Raw genomic sequence first — 21,606 nt, 5'->3', positions numbered from 1 at the left:
AAAAGAAAATTAATTATTATACCGTGTCCTAACTATATGCAATGCAACAACTTTCCAGCAACAAGCAATCGGGTGTTTGCACCAGATGCAACATAACAGAAACATTTAAATGCCAGAGCCATTCAGAAGCACAGAATATTGCACTGCGCTCCCAACAAAATGGAAAGGTTTATAACCTAATGAATAAATAATAAACCTCTTGATCATTATTAATAGTTCATGCTGAATCACAGTTCGAATGTTCATTTTCCAAATATTGCTAGTTAATTTATTTAGAAGATCTGAGGTAAACTATCTACTTCTGCTTTCAGTATGGCAATACATATAACGTAAAATAGTATTCAAATTCACATCAGTAATATCAGACGCTGAATAAAGCACATAATCAGCACCTGAGGGGATCATTGTCATAGTATTTTATGTTGCTGTTCAGCCTTGATGTTGCAGAAATACAAGCTATTTCTAAAATAAAGAATTTGCACGTCGCTGTTGGTTAGCTCAGAAACTCCTTTTAACATAAAAGAAAAAGATACCGTATTCATCGTTGTGTCACATGTAGTTAGGACATTATATTTGCTTTATGTACACACACGTTTTCTTGTAGCTTGATAATATTCAGATAGAATCACTGAAGTCGTGGGGTCTATTTCGAGGGTGTTTTTGTGTACCTTTCTGGACTATAAAGAATGAGGGAGCTCTCAGATTTCATCCAAAATATCTTGATTTGTGTTTCTCTGTGGTTTGAAACAACATAAGGATTAGTAATTATATTTTAGGCTGAACTAATCCTTTAATTTCACATAAAGTAATCATTTAATCTAAATAAAAGTGTTTGTATTTGATTGATGTATAATTTATGCAGTTAATTGGTATTTAACAGCTTTTTGTTTCACAGTTTATGTGGCTACCCCCCATTTTATGATGAAAATGATGCCAAGCTGTTCGAGCAGATTTTAAAAGCAGAGTATGAGTTTGACTCTCCGTACTGGGACGATATCTCTGATTCAGGTACTGCTTCACTCTTCCAATAATAACAATATTATGCAGTTGTCTTCTATGAAAGAAATGTTAAGATTCTGCACCTAAACAGCACGTTTTAAAATTGAGCTGAATTTTCTTCATGACCTACACATGATTTATATTCTGGATGTTTTCTTTTTTTTTTAAATTCTTTTGATGCATAATTATTGTTTAAAAAAAAACATTGTCAATCTCATCCCATCTCAGCCAAGGACTTCATCAGTCACTTGATGGAGAAAGATCCGTCTCTGAGATACACATGTGAACAGGCTTTACTGCACCCATGGTAGGATCACCTCAGAATCATTGCATGCCAATTTTCCCTTAATATTATCACTAAAATTGCATTATTAACCCATGGTTCATCTCTGTTTTTTGAAGGATCTCTGGAGACACAGCTTTGGATAAGAACATTCATGAATCTGTCAGCGCTCAGATCAAGAAAAACTTTGCTAAAAGTAAATGGAAGGTACGAATCCCACATCATTTGCTTACTTTATTTGACAAGAATAACTTACTATAAACCTGAGCTTGTTTCTGGAATATTATATACAGATGCAATCAGAATTATTGAACGCCCTTTTAATTTTTATTTCTTTTTTAAATATTTCCCAAATGATGTTTAACAGAGCAAGGAAATTTTCACAGTATGTCTGATAATATTTGTTCTTCTGGAGAAAGTCTCATTTGTTTTATTTCGGCTAGAATAAAAGCAGTTTAAAATTAAAAAAAAAAACATTTTAAGGTCAAAATTATTAGCCCCTTTAAGCTATTTTTTAAGCTATTAAGCAACAGTCTACGGAACAAACCATCGTTATACAATAACTTGCCTAATTACTCTAACCTGCCTAGTTAACCTAATTACCCCAGTTAAGCCTTTAAATGTCACTTTAATCTGTATAGTAGTGTCTTGAAAAATATCTAGTAAAATAATATTTACTGTCATCATGACAAAGATAAAATAAATCAATTATTAGAAATGAGAAATTGGGGAAAAAATAAACAGGGGGCTAATAATTCAATTGTTTGCATTCATTATTATTATAATTTTCCAATTTCCATATTTGCAATGCCTGCATTTTTTTTTTTTTTTTTTTTGCAGTCCACTTAGAATCCAACATGAAAATCATTTTTTTCTTTATTGGCATTGATTGTTTTGAAATTCAAATGGCACTTACAAGCCTGTGTTTTTATTTCTGTAACAAATATGGCTGTCGAGCCAGGTCAGGACCTTGATGGTTTATTGTGGGCATGTTGTTTACAAGAAGAAATCTGTGTTACAAGTTAAACAAAATTTCTAATAAACAATTATATTTTGAATTTAAATAGTTTTTTGTCTTGCGTTTACGTTAATTTTACATTTGAATAGCCAAAATTTAAGTTTCAGCCTTTTAAATGTGATTAATCGCAAAAAAGTGTGATTAATTAATTTTAATCGATTGACAGCACTAATATATATATATATATATATATATATATATATATATATATATATATATATATATATAATATTTATATATATAACTATTATTCATCCTGTTGATGGATGATACTGGACAAATATGCAAGATGTCATTTTGTTGTTAAGTATTCCACTAATAATTTTTCCTGCGATATAACATTTCCTTAGAGAAAAGCACTACTTATATTAGTAAAATTTTTAAATCCTTTATAATGATCATACTAAAATAAATAAATAAATAAAATATATTTTTATAATCAACTGAAATTTAATTCAGGCTGAAAAAACTATATTCTCAAGGTGCAATCACTTAGACTTTAAAGCATTATGAATGACTGAAAACCTCGAGATATATTCCGATTCTCATTGGATGCTGTCATTTCATCATTCGGGCATCAACCAAAATGTTATTTTTTCTCAAGCTGAGGATTTTTTTTCTTTTTGTCAATGGAAGTGCTGGTTTAAAACACCAGCAGCGTAGTGAGACACTGAGCATGTGTTTCGTATGAAACGCTGAGCTTTGCATCTTTCAAAGCTCTGACACTTGGAGAAGCGCTCAAAACTGAACTGATAGTCTAGCAATAGCATTACAGCACCATCTAGGGAGGCTGATATAAAGATAATAAGGCCCCATCTGATTGGTCAAATCTGGATAAACAACTTACTGAAACATCCTATGGCAACAGCTTTGGCGTATAAAATAAATTTTATGAATTGCACCTCCCTGCGATAAGAATATTGCATATACAGTGCTCAGCACATATGAGTACACCCCATTTTGAAAATGAATATTTTTAACCATTTCTCAGTGAATATGGGTAATATATATTGGTTCATTGGAACAAAACACATTTATTAAACAGATATATTTATTGAAATAATATTTTAGTCACAGAAAATCTTTAGAAATGGAAAGATAATACATTTAAATTCAAGCTAAATATTGCCCAAAAAAATTACAAACTACAAAATTTTAATAAAATTTTATTTATTTTTTTGTTTCTCTTGATTTTTCCTATTTTTGAAAATGTTATTTAATATTTTTCCCATACATATAAATTTGCCCTATTAATTTTTGAATCGTTATTGTAAGTTTTTTTGTTAGATTAGCTCCAGATTTGGCTTCAGTACTGACTAAACTAGTATACTGTATTTGCACAAATATAACATTGCAAAGCATCCTTTAGAATATATTAATTTAAATGAGAGATTTGTGAGAGGTGTACTCATATATGCTGAGCACTGTATATACATACATACATACGGTACATGCATACATACATAAATATATTAAATTTTTTTTTCTGATAAATCATTCAATAATTGCTTCTGAAGATGCATGCAAACCTCTTTTGTAAGGCCGTTATTGTTTGTTCTTGTCCTTGAAGCAAGCATTCAATGCGACAGCAGTGGTCAGACACATGCGGAGATTGCAGCTGAGCACCAGCCTCGAGGGTCCGAGCCAAATCACCAGCACCAGCCCATACAGACACCTGCTGCTGCCCGCCAAAGAGCTCGACCAGCAGGATGAGGAGGAGGAGGAAGAGGAGGAGGAGGAGAACGGTACGATTCACAGCAGTCTCCAATCACTGTCATAGTAAGACAAGACACTGCATGTGAAGAAGGTAAAACAATGAACTCAGTTATGAGCATTTTCCATAGTTGATTTATTATGTTAAGAATTGCAAACATTATTTTGTATTACAAGTTGTGTATATTGATATGTTTATCTGTGCAAATGAGGAATTATTACTTTACATACGTCTCTAGCACTGGAGAAACATAATTTATTTTTTTTATGTATTGGATTCTTTTCACAAGGGGAATGCGCATCGTTTCAATATTTTTAGTACTCCATAATAAAAAAAATACTGCTAACAGCTATAAGTTCTGTAAAAAAATTACCTCAAATGTCAAAAACCATAAAATTGACAGGTCTGTAAAAACGGTTTTAGTCTGCAGAATCTAGTGTTGGGGGTAACGCATTAAAAGTAACGTGAGTTATGTAATAATATTACTTTTCAATGTAACAAGTAAAGTAACGCATTACTTTCAAAAATTAGGTAATAATATTTGAGTTACTTTTAAAAAAGTAACATGGAGTTCACTTTTTTGTTTAATTAATTAGCTTTTAAAAATAGCCACAATGAATCACGCAGTCAATGAGAGAGTGTGTTCATTATTTTGAATGCATTGAAGAAAAGGAAAAGGATATTATAGTCTCATTGGACAGTGATTTAAAACAAATAGTAGCCAACGCATTGCTTTAAACTTTCAATTATCTGTACATACGGCATGTATAGCTCTGGAGTCAGGAAGTTCTCAGATAACATTATCCTTTTTTTATGTGTTTTTTTTAAAGGTAAATGTAGGCGTAGGCTATACAATGCACTGTTAATGGCAGAGCTCCTCTATTAAAAAAAAGAAAGAAAAAAAAAAAAACCCTGCAAGATCTGAAATGGATCAAGCCTCAGCCACGTAATAAAAAGTAACGATAAAGTAACAATAAAGTAACTCAAAAGTAACGTAACACATTACTTAAAAGAAGTAACTATAAGTAATGCCACTAGTTACTTTTTTGGGGGAGTAACTCAATATATTCTATTGCATAACTTTCCCCAACACACCTTAAACGCCTTAAAATTGTAAAAGATTTTAAAAATGCTAAATCAGTGTTATTTGATTATTTTAGCAGTATTTATTGTTTACTACATAAAATTAATTAGATAAAACTAAGTTTGTGCTTTTGTTATTTTTGCTTGGTTTTAATTTTTTCCAATTTAATAATTTATTTTTACATTTTAACTTTAGGTTAGCTTTTTTGTTTTATACATTTATGTTATATAATTAGTTTCATAAATATTCAGTTCATTTCCTATTCAAATTTTGAAGTGATATTTAATTTATTATCTTATTTTATATGAAAATCTGACTTTTTTTCATGTTTAAGCGCTGTAATGTGTTCCAGGAAGAGGCCAGAGCTGTGACATTATATTTATCCCAAAAACAATGACACTGTGCTAAAAATGCTTTTATAAAACAGATTTACTTCCAGTCCTTGATTCTGATTAGTTGAGCAGCATTCAAAGCTGTAGTAAAATACTCTACAGACATTCACTTGTGACTGTTTGGCAATCTTTCTGATATCAGCTCAGAGTCAAATTTTTTTTGCTTTTTTTAAGGAAAACTTGCTTCATATAAAGTTGAAGTCAGAATTATTCGCCCTCTTGTCAATTATTTAATCTTTTTTAAATATTTCCCAAATGATGTTTAACAGAGCAAAGGATTTCTTACAGTATTTCCTACTTTTTTTTCTGGAGAAAGCTGCTTATTTCAGCTAGAATAAAACCATTTTAAGGTCAATATTATTAGCCCCCTTAAGCATTTTTTTTTAAAGTTGTCTACAGAACAAACCATTGTTATACAATGACTTGCCTAGTTACCCTAACTCACATAGTTAGGCTTTTAAACTTCACTTTAAGCTGAATACTAGTATCTTGAAAAATATCTAGTAAAATATTATTTACTGTCATCATGACGAAGATAAAATAAATCAGTTATTAGAAATGAGTTATAAAAACTATTATGTTTAGAAATGTGCTGAAAAAAATCTCAGTTAAACAGAAATTGTGGAATAAAATATAAAGGAGGGGTGATAATTCAGGGGGGCTAATAATTATAGACGTCAACTATATGTATTAACTGTTTTACAAAAACAATAAGCCTCATTAAACCAAGGCTTACAGTGAATTTACAACAGCTATAAGGAATCAGCTTAAGGAATAAAGAAGTATCTTTGTGCTTATAGCCTTATTAAAAACCAAAAGCTCGTGTATCTGTTCATGTTCACCTCTTCATGTTCAGGTTCTCCCAGTGTGGACGGCCGTCGAGGCAGTGCTGATCGGGACAGTCTCAGGAGCTGTGCTTACTGCTGCCGACCAACCAGCAGGATCTGAAGCAGAACCTACAGAACACGAACACACACACGCACACACACACACGCACACACACCAGACTGAGCCATCCAGGACACACAGCTCTCCTGCAGACAGACAGCAGATGGAGCCAAACCCAAACAAACCTGACAGGAGAGACTCTGAGAAGTGGGTATATCATTGACAGATGCATAACTCCTCCATCATTTTATTTTGTCTGATTATTCATATTTCTGTACCCCGACCAAAGAGAAAAAAAAAAGTGTGTTGTATATTTATGTTATTTATTTATCTTTGAGGAAACATTCAGGTCTGTACCCCGTAGCAATTTGGACTTTCTTGGAAAGCCACTAGGTATTTAATGTCTTAATATTTATTAATGTCCCACTTGCTCAGGCGATAAATTCATTTGTCATCAATAAAGGGACAGTTCACCCAAAAATGAAAATTCAGTCGTCATTTACACACCATCCACTGGTTCCAAACCCGTTTGAGTTTCTTTCTTTTGTTGAACAAAAATGAAGGTATTTTGAAAAATGTTGCCAACCAGTAGCCATTGACTTCCATAGTAAACTAAATAAAGAAATACTATGGAAGTCAATGGCTGACTTCCATAGTATTTATTTATTTAGTTTACTATGGAAGTGAATGATTACCCATTTACCCATAACATTCTTCAAAGTACCTATTGTGTTTGTAGTTCAACAGAGAAAAAAAGAAACTTTGGAACCACTTAAGGGTTAGTAAAGGAAAATTTTGAAGTGAACTGTCCCTTTAAGTACATTTTCACGCCTTAATCCACAAGTCCATGTCGTTGAATTGTGATTTGGTTCAGACTGGCTCTGTAGTGAAAATCTGTGGCATTTCCAAGCTAAACCAGCGATCATATGATCTTGTGCATATAAATGGCTGCTCGCTTTTATAAACAGTCATGGAGGTATTTTTCACATTCATTTTTTTCCATAGGGCTTTAAAAAAAACATTATAAAGGCATGAAAGTAATCACGCAGCTATGAGGAGAATCACAACATTTGAGAAGTATACAAAAATCTAACAAACCATACAAGAATTGGAACTTAAAGGGGCAGTTCACACAAAAATGAAAATTCTAACATCATTTACTAACCCTCACATGGTTCCAAATCTTTAATCTCTTGAACAAAAAACTGTATTTTGGGAGAAAGCTCAAAAACCTGTAACCACTGACTTTCCATAGTATTTGTTTTTGGTTACAGTTTTTCAGCTTTCTTCAAAATATTTTCTTTTGTGTTCAACAGAAGAATGAAACTCATAAAGGTTTAAAACCAACTGCGGGAGAGTAAACAGTGAGTAAATTTAATTTTAAGGTGAACTCTCCCTTTAACAGCTTTAATGAGGAAAAAACTACAATCCCATAAAACTTTCCAAATGACAATGTTAAAAACATCAAAAAGAGATATCTAAATCTATTCTGAGAATTTAATCAATATTTGATTCATTTTTTTGTTGTCAAAAATTTGACTAGTGTGGAATGCAGTCGGGGCCAAAAGTCTATATTTGAAACGTGAAATTTGATCATGCAAAACCTGCAAAGTTACCCGCAGACATCAGCTACCAACATCAGCTTTACAACACTGTACTGGTGTTTTGTATGACATGCATTCCTTGAGTCAATGTACACTTACAACTCTGTAGTTCATATTGTACTGTATTAGGTACTGTATTAGTTCCCCCAAATGGCATTCCTAGAAAGACAATAATTCACACTCATTGCGGTACAAATACAACAAAATGTGCTTAAACCATTGACTTTCCATTGTAATTTGTTTTTCCTATTGTGGACGTCAATGGCTACAAGCTTTCAGCTTTCTTCAAAATGTCTTCTTTTGTGTTCAAAAGAGCAAAGAATCTCAAATAGGTTTAAAACCGTCAGTGAGAGAGTAAACAGTGAGTAAATCTAACTTTAAGGTGAACTATCCCTTCAACAGCTTTAATGAGGGGAAATGACTACAATCCCATGAAGCTTTGCAAATGACAATGCTAAAAACATCAAAAAGAGATATCTATATCTATTCATAGAATTGAATCAATATTTTATTCAATTTTTGCTGTCATAATTTTGACTAGTATGGAATGCAGTCGGGGCCAAAATCTATATTTAAAATGTGAAATTTTATCTTTAAAATACTAATAATTGAATTGAAACAATATTTAGTTTATTGCTAAGTATGCCAATTTATGCAACTATTTAAGTATTTTTAAAGTGATTTGATTACAGAATTTGTGGTTCTTCCTGTTAATATGTGCAGCTAAAGATATATTTTGGTACACATTTGCTCACTCAGACTCTCTGATTGGTGGAAGATTTTGTACAGCACTATGGGTAATGTAGTTTTTTTCTAGCAGAATTACACTATCAAACACAATTGTTTAAAAAATATGCTAATTTGAAAAGATGAACAATATATAAAGCCGATTAACTTCCTCAGAGCTCACATCAGATCTGTCTTGAAAGATTTATCAGATACAGTTAATCAGCTTCCCTGGGGAGAAAATGAATGGAGTTTTTACTTCCGGAACTGTTGTGCTCTATCAACCTTCAAATGAAGCATGTAGAGAAAACAGGTTAATCGTGAGGGTGTTAAGAGATTTGAACAACAGTCCAGATGCAATTTTCACACCCAGATTAAATGCAATATCAAAACTATATAATCTCTGCTAGTTCTAGACTGTATGAGACCAAAAATAGCTCTGCTCTCTAGCCCTGTTCCAAAACCTTTAAAAACAGAACAGTTATGTATCTGAATTGCATATAAAACACCGATACATATGTTTAACATAAAGTAATAAACTTAACATGATAAGTACAGAAAAAAAATATTAAAGTCCTTTTTTAAAATGTAAAACAAACAACTGATGCAAATTGTAGCTTTTTTAACCACCATGTTGGAAGACATGTTCTATTCAGTTATATTGCAGATTGACAACTCAAATATTAATCAGGCTCAAATTGTAAAATAATGCTCAATCTTTACACATTTGCTTAATTTTTACACCTTTGCAATAAAAAAAAAAATAAAGTCTTAAAATGCAATGCAGCATGCTCTGCAAAATATTTCAATAAATACCAAAAGGTATTAAAAATACTGACTATTTTACTCAATATTTGTGAGGGCTAAGTATATTTATGCTTTTTACAGTATTGCAGATGCTGCATTGTGGGCCATTCACGCAGAACATGTTTTTCCACTGCATTGCACTAATTTCTAATTATATGTTATAACACTAGATTAACAAGTTTGACTAGTATGGAATGCAGTCAGGGTCAAAAGTCTATTTCGAAATGTGAAATTTGATCATGCAAAACATGTAAAGTTACCCGCAGACATCAGCTACCAACATCAGCTTTACAACACTTTAAAATACTGTGCTGGTGTTTCATATGGCATACATTCCCCCAGTCAGTTTACACTTACATCACTGTAGTTCCGATTGTAATGTATTAGGTCCCACTCTGAAGAAGAAGCTAATTTAGTTCCCCCAAATGGTATAGCTAGAAATAAAATCATTCACAGTTTCTGTGGAACAAACACACCAAAAAGTGGTTATTTTTCCCGAAATAGTTCTAGGAACCTATCCTTCTATTCTGAAAGGTCCTCAAATACAGCAATTTAATTGGCCACTCACACAGAACACATTTTTCCGCTGCACTGTACTACTTTTTCATTATTTTCCTATGTAATCACATTAGACCGACATGTTGGACTAGTATGAAAGGCATTTGGAGCGAAAAGTCTATATTTAAAGCATGAAATTTAATCGTGTCAAATGCAAAGATATCACATACAAAGGTAACAATTAATGTTACCGTACTTTTCTGAATGTAGGTTTTGCTGTGACACTTTTTAAAATACTGTGCTGGTCTTTTTAATTGCACGCATTCCTCCAGCCAGTGTACACTTACATCACTGTAGTTTCTATTGTACTATAAGACCCTACTTTGAAGTAGGAGCTAATTTAATTCCTCCAAATGGCATTTCTAGAACTATAATTATTCACAGTTCCTGTGGTACAAACACACCAAAAGTGGTTAATTTTCCCAATAGTTCTAGGAACTTTAAGACCATTCCTCCATTTAGAAATGTCCTCAAATACAGCAATTTTTTTGTGCCATTCACGCAGAAACCGTTTTTCTGCACTGCATTATTTTTTCATAATTTTTCTAGGTAATCACATTAGATTGACATGTTGAACTAGTATGGAAGGCATTACCAACATCACATTTCTGAATGTGTAGGTCTTGTTGTAACACTTTAAAATACTGTGCTGGTCTTTTTTATTGCATGCCCTCCTCCAGTCAGTGTACACTTACATCACCGTAGTTCCTATTGTACTGGATTAGACCCTACCTTAAAGTAGGAGCTAATTTAAGGCAAGGCAACAGTTAATGTTACCAACATTACATTTCTGAATGTGTAGGTCCAGCCTGACCTCAAGAGGAAACATAACTATTTTACGTTTTGTCAGTTTAGTGGCTAATTTGTATGAATTCGAGTTCAGTCGTATGAAAATGTACCCTGCCCCTAAACTCAACCATCAATAGGGGATAAGCAAATCATACGAATAAGATCTTACAAATTCATACGAATCAGCCACTAAATCAAAGTCTTACAAATTGCCATGAGATAGCGTTGGTAGGTTATGTTGTAACAATTTAAAATAATGTGCTGAGCTTTTTATTGCATGCATTCCTCCAGTCAGTGTACACTTACATCATTCTAGTTGATATACTACCAACTGTACTGTATTGAAGTAGGAGCTAATTTAATTCCCCCAAATGGCATTCTTAAAACTGAAATCATTGACAGTTCCTGCGGTACAAACAGACCAAAAAGTGGTTATTTTTCCAGTAGTTATAGGTACTATGAAAAAAGTCCTTCATTCTGAAAGCTTCTCAAATACAGCAATTTCACTGGCTGATGTTGATGCAATTAAATTTCTTGTGTTTCATATAAAGACTTTTGTCCCCGATATCCTTCCAAACACTGTTGCACTTGAGTCTTTTGCAGTGTTTTGTACTGTACATTAAACAATGTCCAAGAACCATTTGTAAAATTGCACACACACACACACGCACGCACGCACGCGCACACACACACACACATACACACACACACACACACAAAATGCTCTTTGTGAATCAGCCAAAATAAGGTTTTGGAACAGAGGTTGATTAATAACTACTCTTTGTCACAACAATAATTTCGTTTTGCAACTAAAAATGACTTATTTCCCCATAATTATCTGCTTTTTCCTGGTGTGTGTTGTGTGAGCTGATCGGTTCATTGCTTCAGATTCTTTATTTTAGGTCGCTGGCCATGATCTGTACTGTTTTCCTGTGCAGAAGACGTCTAATGTTTGCATGACCTCGTAAAAAATATGTTTACAAGAGCGATGAACAAAATATTAAATATTTATGATAAACATATTCATATCTTTACCACTATGCTAACTGAAAAAAAAGACAGGCTATTGCTGTCATATGTCGTTGTGAATTGGGAGGCACAAGATATTTTGAGTTTCTTTGTGGAATATGCGTGTTTTAAAACAACAACAAATGAATTTATTAATATTATTGTTATTTTAAAAACTCAATACTGGCCTTACTTTCAAACTGGATTGAAAGGAAAAAAAAGACAATGCAAGAACATTTATCACCTTGTTCATCAGTATATGTGTGTATATATTTATATATATCATATCTGTGCCAATTTGAGCACATGACTTACTTGAAGCCAACTATAATAATAAAAACAACAACAATGCATTTGTTTTGCTAATGAACCCTTATTTGATAAATTGTAATATTTGCTATACTTCTGTGAAATATCAAATATTAGGTACATACAGTATATAATATATAATTAAAAACATGCAGATTTAGAACTGCTTTCAGCCTAAGTGCAATCATTGATTTAATTAGTATAAAAATGCAAGTCTAATGAGCAGTTCAGTAATCAGTTCATTATTATAATTATGCAAACTGCCTCAGATGAGCTGATTAAACATCCTTTAGAAGTAATCAATGAAATACTTTGGCTTTAAAAAGTACTACATAAAGTTGCACCCTGGTTTTTGGGTAATTAATTCCTCCCCAATTCTGACTTTTTGTTTCATTTATTTATTTCTACATGGAAGTGCACACAGGACGAGAAAACACATATACAGTATGTGTATTATACATTAAGACGATGTATACATATATTGTATGTCTTTTTTTGTAAAAGCAACAATTGTATGGATGCAATGCATCACGTGTTATCGATGGAGTTATGACGAGCCAATGATTTGTACCCTTAAAGATATACAGGTAGTAGCACGCTATGAATAAACACTCCTTGTCTATGCATTGTGTGTTCAGTAAAATCTTTGTGTACAGTGCAAATAAAGTTCACATCAGAGTGCTATGCAAAGGCAGACTGTGGTTGCTACTTTCAGGTAATACACTCCAAACATTTTACAATCCCTTTATTGGAGGACTATTACAAAATGTACAAAATGTGATAACAAAAAACTAGGTTTGTGTTTTTAGCCAAAAAATACACATGAGATTTGTGATTTATGATCAGTGGAAAGGCTTGAATGTGAAAAGTCACCCATATAAAGAAATATAAATCAACAATGGGTCAATTTTAAAGAAGATAATAGTAAGAAACAGTATATGTTAATAAAAAAAAATGCATTATGCAATGATACTGATTGTTACTTGACAATTTGAACCCAACTTTACATATTTTTTCTTATTCTGATAAAATAAACCAAGAGATAGACATGCTAATTCATTGAATTAACTTATCATGCTAGAAACAGAAAATCAAGCCCAACACTGTATTTGAACTAGGGATGCTCCGATTAGGATTTTTACAGCTGATACTGAGTACCGATTCTTTGTCATGGTGATAGGCAGATACCAAGTACCTATTCTAAAGCTTTAAGCGTTATAATGCATTAAGCACATTATCCCTCTAAGTATGATACTTAAGTGGAGATCTTGCCTTACCTAAGAAATTAAATTAAGGATGCTGAAATCATGAAATCATTGATGATGCGCGAAATTCAGATGAATGGCAGGAAGTGATTCTTCAACATAGGAATCTATCAGGACATCAAAATGTTTTTATTTTACCTTGTATATAATTGTTTAAATTGGCCAAAATAAGAAATGTTTAACAGCTTTTATAGACTTCCAAAAGTTTTAGCTCATAAAGGAAGGAAAGTACCAGAAACTGCTTTCAAAAATGGCAGAAAAGGCTGCACATAATAAACATTTTTTACTCAATAATTTGAACACAATAATTAATTTGACAGCACCAATAAAGATTATATTCAGACTAAGCTATGTGTTTAAATGTTAATGTGTTATATAAAAATCAGATACAAACACCACTACACTTATACAGAATATAAATAACGTACCCTGCCATGTAACTCTGCCCTCTTCATGATATAAGGATCATGCCCAACATGTGTGGTTATTTTCTATTTATATTTCCTTTGAAATATTGTATAAATCACTAAAATACGGACTTTCCTCCTTGTCTCCCATTCAGTTTACTTCCTGCCCTCCATCTGAATTTCACGCATCACCAGAACCACGTGATTGAAAACAACCTATTATACCATAAACACACCTCCTTTAACCATTTAGGTGTGAAAATGGCCAGAAGCAAATTTACAGAAAATAATATAACACAGATATAAAAATTGGTAAGAAAAATTACAAACAATGCAAGAAGAAAAAGACTGAAAGAAGAATTCAACATTTATCAATCAATAAAAGAGTGCATATTTGATGCATAAGAAGTTAAAACGCACACCTAAAAATACTCAAAAAATTAATGATTTTTTTTACTAAAGAGAAAATTTTGAGATTGCTCCATTCGTGTCACAGCAGCTCAAAACACTGGAAATACAACCGCTGCAACAAAGAGAGCATCACTCACGAGTCTCTGCAATTGACTGTAAAAACAGGTCGCACCACATCTGTATTTTAGCTGTTGTGACGCGAGCATCACAATCATCATTTATCTCCTCATGTGTTGTGGCTGCTGTGGGCTATGCATAATATACAGGAGTGCATGTGCGTTTTCTCTGCTTGTAAACTCATAAACAAACCCCTGCGATCGGTTTAAGAGATTGCCCAGATGGGCGAGTACCGATCGAGTCATTAAATGTGATTATCGGCCGATACTGATCTTCGGAGCATCCCTAATTTGAACAATTCAAATGATTAGAAACATTTAAACAACATAAAATACTGAATAATCTGGTACACATTGAATTGTGTCTATGGGATTATATCATCTCTCTCTCAAGGTTTTGTTAGGAACACCATTAAAAAGCCTAAAAATATATAACATATAAATATAGACCATAAAATTATATTATATACTCTAACTAGACAGTTACAGTATATTTGGAGATATTCTGTACTTTTGTGTGCAAAATAAGGTGCGGTACATGGAATCTTATTACAAAAAGGCTTATCACATACTTAAACCCACATTTCAACATTCCTGTCCTCAACATAGGGTTCTCATATTCCCTGATTTCATTAAAAATCCAAACCCTAAGCTTTTGAAACTAAGTGAAGTTTTCAGCTGGAAAATCAATCAAAATTATTCAACCCCTCAGAAAAACAAAACAAACGTACGTTTTTCTGTAAATCCATTAGTAAGATTCCAGTAGACATGCTTGTAAGCACTTGTTAGAAGGCTTTATTGGAGCTTATAAAGATTAAAAGATCTTCTACAAAATGTACCTTTTTGAACATTGTCCTTAGAATCAGTCGGATATGTATCACAGTGTTTCCTCTAGGATTTTTTTCCAGCTGTGGCAGCAGACTCTGTTGGGCCTTTTACACAGATCCATCAACTACCAATGGCGTTATTTCATTGACAAATGTCGTGAGCGCAGTATTACAAGTCGAGAACGCATTTATGTGATTCATATAATATGAGCATGTGATTCTCTGTGCTCGAGCGGCAATTTCCTCTGTTCGTTTACAAAACTTCTTGCGCACCCTTAAATATACGCTTCTCAAGTGCAGATTTTCTTGTGCGCTCTCAAATAAACGCTGCTGAAGTGCAATTTAGTGCGTTTATGTAGCGAATATGCCTCCAACATTTATTAGATTTGCTAGGAATATTTGTGAATGTCTCCAATAGACATACAGAGCGGCATTAATGCGTCCTGAAGTAAAGTGAGACGGTTATAAACTCCAGCAAGATAAAGTCATTGTATGTAGAGCAATAGACCTTTAACTATAAATAAAATATAATGAAAACTGTGTTCTTCATAACTGAAAGCTATACGTCGTGTTTGTTGGCCTTATGCATCACGCATCTGTCAGTCAGCACGTCACCTTAAAGGGTTAAACAAACAGCATACTGCACTACTACGAGTACAGAAAAGTTCACGCTGTTATAATTCACTTACCTTTTAATATGTTTTGGTGCGATTATAACCTGCTATAAAAAAACGACTGAATGTTTTGAATGAGAGGTTGTAATGTAGCCATGGTGGGATGAATTTCGGTGTGGCGCCCCGCCATGGAAGAATGAATGTAGCGGAAACCATGTATCACCCCTTCTATAACAGTTTACCGATGCCTTGGTCGAACCGTTTTCATACCTTTTTTGTTCACAGCAGCAGAATGCCTTGCATGTAAATGGGGCTGAATAAATTTGATTGCAGCTGCAGATCTGTTGCTGTTGCTGATGTGTGATTACAGCTCTTTCTCCGCAGCACTTGTGATCGCTGTCCTCTTCAGACTCTCCTTGACTCTAATGAACTCTGGAGCGCACTTTAACCTTTCCCTCTGCTCTTCGGCTTCTTTCTCAAACTGAGGAGAACAAGGTTAAACAAGCTTAGTAAGGTTAAATTCAATCATTTAGCTTTTGTTTGAGCAATGCTGACTTAGAAACAAGGATAATAGAAGCAAGTCATTCCACCAGCATGGAACGATAAATGTGAAAGTCCTTGGAAGTGATTTTGAGAGAATTGCAATAGCCCAGCCTGGATAGAGCTCAATCGAGGAGTTGCGTAGCGTGCTCTGCTATAGAGCCTTTTCATAAGTAGGTGTTGATGCATTGCAACTGTCATCAGCATTTTAAATTCTTTAAGGTTTTTAATATTTAGATTTTTTAAAGCTTTTGTACATATATAAAGCTATACTTAGCAAATTTGTATCAAAGTACAAAATACTAGCCATCGTCAATTTGCAGGTCTATAGGCAGGAGAGTAAATGTGAAATAGGGATGCACCGAAATGAAAATTCCTGGCCGAATCCGAAAACCAAAAAAGCAAAAAGCCAAGGCCAAAAACTGAAATACTGAAATAAATTATGACAATAATTAGTACAGTGCATCCGGAAAGTATTCATAGCGCTTCACTTTTTCAACAATTTTTTATGTTTTCGCCCTATTCCAAAATGGATTAAACTCAATTATTTCCTCAAAATTCTACACACAATACCCCATAATGACAATGTGAAAAAAGATTTTAAAAACCTAAAAAAATAAATAAATAAATAAAATAAAAAAAAAAATCACATGTACATAAGTATTCACAGCCTTTGCTCAATACTTTGTTGATGCACCTTTGGCAGCAATTACAGCCTCAAGTCTTTTTGAATATGATGCCACAAGCTTGGCACACCTGACTTTGGAAATTTTTGCCCATTGCTATTTTTAGTACCTCTCAAGCTCTATCAAATTGGATGGGAAGCGACGGTGTGCATTTTCAGATTTCTCCAGAGATGTTCAATAGGATTTAGGTCTGGGCTCTGGCTGGGCCACTCAAGGACATTCACAGAGTTGCTGTGAAGCCACTTGTTGTAAAGCCACTCAGATATGTGATATGAGTCTATAGGAATGGCCTAATCTGCCTAATTTGTAAGGCAAATCTGAATAACTGGATGGTTCCAATAATGTGCAAGGAATTTTGATTGTGATGAAGTATTGGTGTGGTTGAAAACATAAGTCTGCTGAGATGTGAGCAGCCATCATCAAATTATCAGACTAGAATGCTACTCACTGTTTTCAAGATCCCTAGAAAGCTACAGGCAGGTGTGTTTGAATAGGGTTGGAGCTAAACTCTGCAGGATAGTGGCCTTCTTGGATCAAATTTGGAGGAGTGCAGGACACACTCCTTAATACACCAGACATTGTGTTAGAAACTCTCATGTGCTTTACGTGTTTGTTTCTATATTTGTTTATATAACTGCTATTTTCATTTATAACAATCCATTTTTGCATCTCATTTAAATAGACTATGAACAGCAGCTACGCTAATCATTTTCTTTATTCTCTATTTCCACCTGGGGATACTCATTCCGAGGTCCCTAGAGACTATGCAGCACCATTGATGCGATCCAGAACCTGCGAAGATATGATCCCAAGGTATTCACAATCCTGGACCAGGCCGTATCCCGAGCTGATGCTGTGGTCGTCATGGAGGAATGGAGTGCATGAGACTGATTCCTGAAAAACCACCGTGGCAATGAGTCCCCGCATTGATCCTGTGGGTCACTGTCACGACTGGCTTGCTTGGTTCGGGACTTGTGGAGCTGCGCTTCAGTGGAGTTGCTCTACAGTGTTTGAACTTTCAGCAGTGAAATTTAAGTCACACTAAACTAAACTAAACTGAACTAAACTTCAACTCTGAAATCTGGACTTTACTAGAACCATGTTTAAGCTGCTTTGACACAACCTACATTGTGAAAAGAGCTATTTAAATAAACATGAATTGGATTAAAAATGTGCTAATCCTGGATGTAGATAGTAAAAAGAAGTGACCCTAAAATTGAGCCCTGAAGCACCCCAGTAGTTAGATATGCCAACCTGGACACTTTACTCCAAGGCACCCCCTAAAGCAGGGGTCACCAACCCTGCTCCTGGAAAGCTACCTTCCTGCAAATTTCAGTTGCAACCCTGACTAAACACACCTGTCTCTACTTAATTAGTACCTGAAGTTCAGATGTGTTTGAACAGGGTTGGAGCTGAATTCTGCAGGAAGGTAGCTTTCCAGGAACAGGATTGCCCTAAAAGATCAACCTAAGAGTAGACTTGTGCCACTGAAGTAGTCATGGGACGATAACCGTTTTCAAGGTATACCGCGGTTTGAAAAGTCAAGGTTTTAAAACCGCTAAAATTTTCTGCTATACTGTTCTTAAGGTACGTGTCTTTTTTATTTACGGTTTTTAGGACAACAGTATCTCCAGAAGAAAAGGTATCCAAAGATGCCATTTTAAATTGTAATGAAATCAGTGTTTTTGAAACTAATGAAGACAACAGAAGTCAATGATGAATTATTTAGTTTGACATGTTTACTGTTCCAAAATATTTTAAATGTTTAATAAATAAAATATATTGTGTTCAAAGCTGAAAAAAGTTGTTGTTTTTTACCCAGACATTTAAAAAGAACTTATTTTAGAGCAGTAATCACAATACTGTGAAACGGTGATATTTTTATCCAAAATTATCATACCGTCAGAATCTTATACCGGCCCATGCCTACACTGGAGTGCAGTTAGATGTCATTATTGTTAGGTTTGACTGAATGATCTTTTAGTTGACCCTATGAGTACTGAAGAGTTGATAACTGCTTTAGCATATTTTAGTCTTTATTAGTCATTTTCACTTATGAGTGATTGACAGTAATTTATCAATGTATTTTGGATTTATAAAATTACCCCAGGTCATTTGGATGGCTTCCCAGAATTTAAATGCTTAACTAACATAAATCAAACAATATTGTCTATTGGATACTGATTTGGTCATTGCTCAGCATAGTTCTAGGGGTGCAATTTTAGCTTTTACCTTCTCTAACCTCATCTGTCTCTTCAGTAACTCCTGCTCCAGGGGTGATTTCTCCTCTTCTTGTTTTTGCTCTTGTTTCAGAGCTTGAGCTCTGTTCCTCTGTTCCAGAACTCTCTGTAACTCTGGCTTCTCCTCCACCACTGCTCCTCTGATAGACAAGTAAAAAGGTTATTATAAATTTTATATAGAAAGCCATTCAATACAACTGAATAAAAAGCAAATCCAGTATGTGGAGACTGAAAGTCAAGTACAAGCATAATTACTGCAATTATTATTTAATAAACATTTAATAGATGAGTGAAATGTTGACCACTATTTAAAATAAAAATTAATATTTTTAATTTTTTAAATTATAAAAAAATTAAATTACAAAATATCCAAAAAATAATGCTGCTTTTTACACCACAGTCACTGCAACTGTAAGACAAACCATGATGTTAAAGATCAGCATTATGCAGTTCTATGAAAAAACAAACAGTAAAATGAGCCTACTGGGATCACATGATGCAAGTTGGCACTCTCAGAAGATTTAGTTCACAGGTTGCAATTGCAAGTTCCATGAGAGCATGAACAATGTGAGTATATTTCATTCATGATGTAAATGCACCTTAACCAGTTGTGCGAAGCGTATTTACTGTATAAGCTACTTTCCAATAATGCTTATAGCAAATCTTGTGACTGAGACTGGGTTTGTAGTGACTGTAGATTAAAGGTGATAACAATGTTGTAAATAAATAACATTCAGTTTCTTTCACACACCAGACTTTTTCACTTCATAAGACCCCTGTGGTACAGGTATTAATTTAGTTGTGCTTCTACAGTAGATGTATATTTACTCTTAAACTGCCAATAGCTGTCTTCTTGCATTACATGCATCACCTTTAACATTCTACCTAAGAAAAACAACACTCACCTACTGTATATCTTAGATGGCTTCATCAAGAGTAAATTAACAGCAAATTTTAATTTCTTTGGAAAACTTCCCCTTAACCTGCAGTGGTTATATGATACTAGTTGGCACATCTAACAGTCATCTTTTATATTTAGATTCTTTAAGAGTGTCCTCAAGAAGAACACTACATTAATTGCATGCATATGTTAGCTTTTACTGCCATCTATTGGACAGAACTCGGCCGTCCTAGTGCAATGCATGTGTGAAGAAGAGGGATTAGGAATTGGGTCAGGTGATACCGCTGAAACTAAGCTTCTGTTCATGCCTCAGAATGTGAACATGCTTTCAACTCAAATTCTGGGTCAGTTTGCACCTTTTGTGTGTAATAATCAGCTCTCGCTGGAGCTCCCGGTGGCTCTTGGACGCTTTGATGGGATTGTGGAGTTTTTTGGGCCTGATGAGCTCTTCATAGTCCGTGTGCTCAGGAAGCAACTTGCTGTGGTCTAAATCCTCTTCTCTTGCCCACCTCTGATCAGGGTCTATCACAGATCCAAGATCAGAGACTAAATCTAACGGAGGGAGAGAGGCAAAAGAGACCATTCTACAATACATGCAAAAAAACAAGCAAAAAAAAAGAAAGAAAAAAAAACAGTTGTGTAAGAATAACTGTACAGTTTACCAGACAAGTTAACTGGTTTAGAAGAATAATAGGACATCTCGCGTGACTTAAGCCTTTAACTTTAATATTTATCTAAAATAATAATAATAATAATAATAATAATAATAATAATAATAATAATAATAATAATAATAATAATAATAATAATAATAATGATAATAATAGAGCAGGTATTTTTAAATTATACTATTTTTTAATCCACTAAATGGGCCCTATGAAAGATTTTTAATGTGCTTATTTACATTGTAAATGTGAATATCACATTTGTTTATACATTTAAATAAAAAAGATTTAAAATTAAGAATTAAATTTAGCATTTGGATCAAATTGAGCGGCAACATAATATATAACACCACATATTAATTATGCCTATAGATGAATCTCAATTAACTTTGTAACTGAAATTAGTTATTATTCATTTCAATGAGTTAAATGAATGAGAAAATGCTGACATCAGAACCACCAATTGTCAGGGACACTTATATTTGATTGCGAACATTCATTTTCTGCTATAAAGCCCCAATGGTCCCAACGTTTCTACAGCTTCCAAGAATCCATATATATATATATAGTTAAATAATGTTATGGTTTTAATATTAAGTTACAATTGAATTCCCTCTTTGTTACAGTTATTAAATAGTTTGATAACAAGCAGGAAATGTTCATGGGCCAATGACATGACCACATTGAAATGGTCTATACACTTTACAATAAGGTTACATTAGTAAATGCATTTACTAACATGAAAAAGCAACGGA

The 21,606-nt window shown here is 33.7% G+C and overlaps 2 protein-coding genes across 3 annotated transcripts in view; one reads left to right on the top strand and one right to left on the bottom strand.

Annotated features, from left to right (window-relative positions):
- The window catches only part of camk1a (calcium/calmodulin-dependent protein kinase Ia), a 45,965-nt gene extending 38,377 nt beyond the window's left edge, over positions 1-7,588 (top strand). The window contains exons 8-12 of the mRNA XM_056460415.1: positions 896-1,008; positions 1,228-1,306; positions 1,402-1,489; positions 3,871-4,045; positions 6,347-7,588. Coding sequence (XP_056316390.1) covers positions 896-1,008; positions 1,228-1,306; positions 1,402-1,489; positions 3,871-4,045; positions 6,347-6,438 — 547 coding nt within the window. The 3' untranslated portion in view covers positions 6,439-7,588. The remainder of the gene's footprint in view (positions 1-895; positions 1,009-1,227; positions 1,307-1,401; positions 1,490-3,870; positions 4,046-6,346) is intronic.
- Positions 7,589-15,690: 8,102 nt separating this feature from the next.
- The window catches only part of LOC130231040 (protein FAM107B), an 11,382-nt gene continuing 5,466 nt past the window's right edge, over positions 15,691-21,606 (bottom strand). For both annotated transcript variants that reach the window (XM_056460413.1, XM_056460414.1), the window contains exons 3-5: positions 20,543-20,738; positions 19,278-19,425; positions 15,691-16,300 (exon numbers count right to left, since the gene is read on the bottom strand). In XM_056460413.1, the coding sequence (XP_056316388.1) occupies positions 16,184-16,300; positions 19,278-19,425; positions 20,543-20,738 (461 nt within the window). In that variant the 3' untranslated portion in view covers positions 15,691-16,183. The remainder of the gene's footprint in view (positions 16,301-19,277; positions 19,426-20,542; positions 20,739-21,606) is intronic.

This window comes from Danio aesculapii, chromosome 6 (genome assembly GCF_903798145.1).
Source record: "Danio aesculapii chromosome 6, fDanAes4.1, whole genome shotgun sequence".
In the NCBI taxonomy this organism is placed as follows: domain Eukaryota; kingdom Metazoa; phylum Chordata; class Actinopteri; order Cypriniformes; family Danionidae; genus Danio; species Danio aesculapii.
Note: the sequence above shows the minus strand (reverse complement) of the source record. Positions and strands in the feature narration are given on the sequence as shown.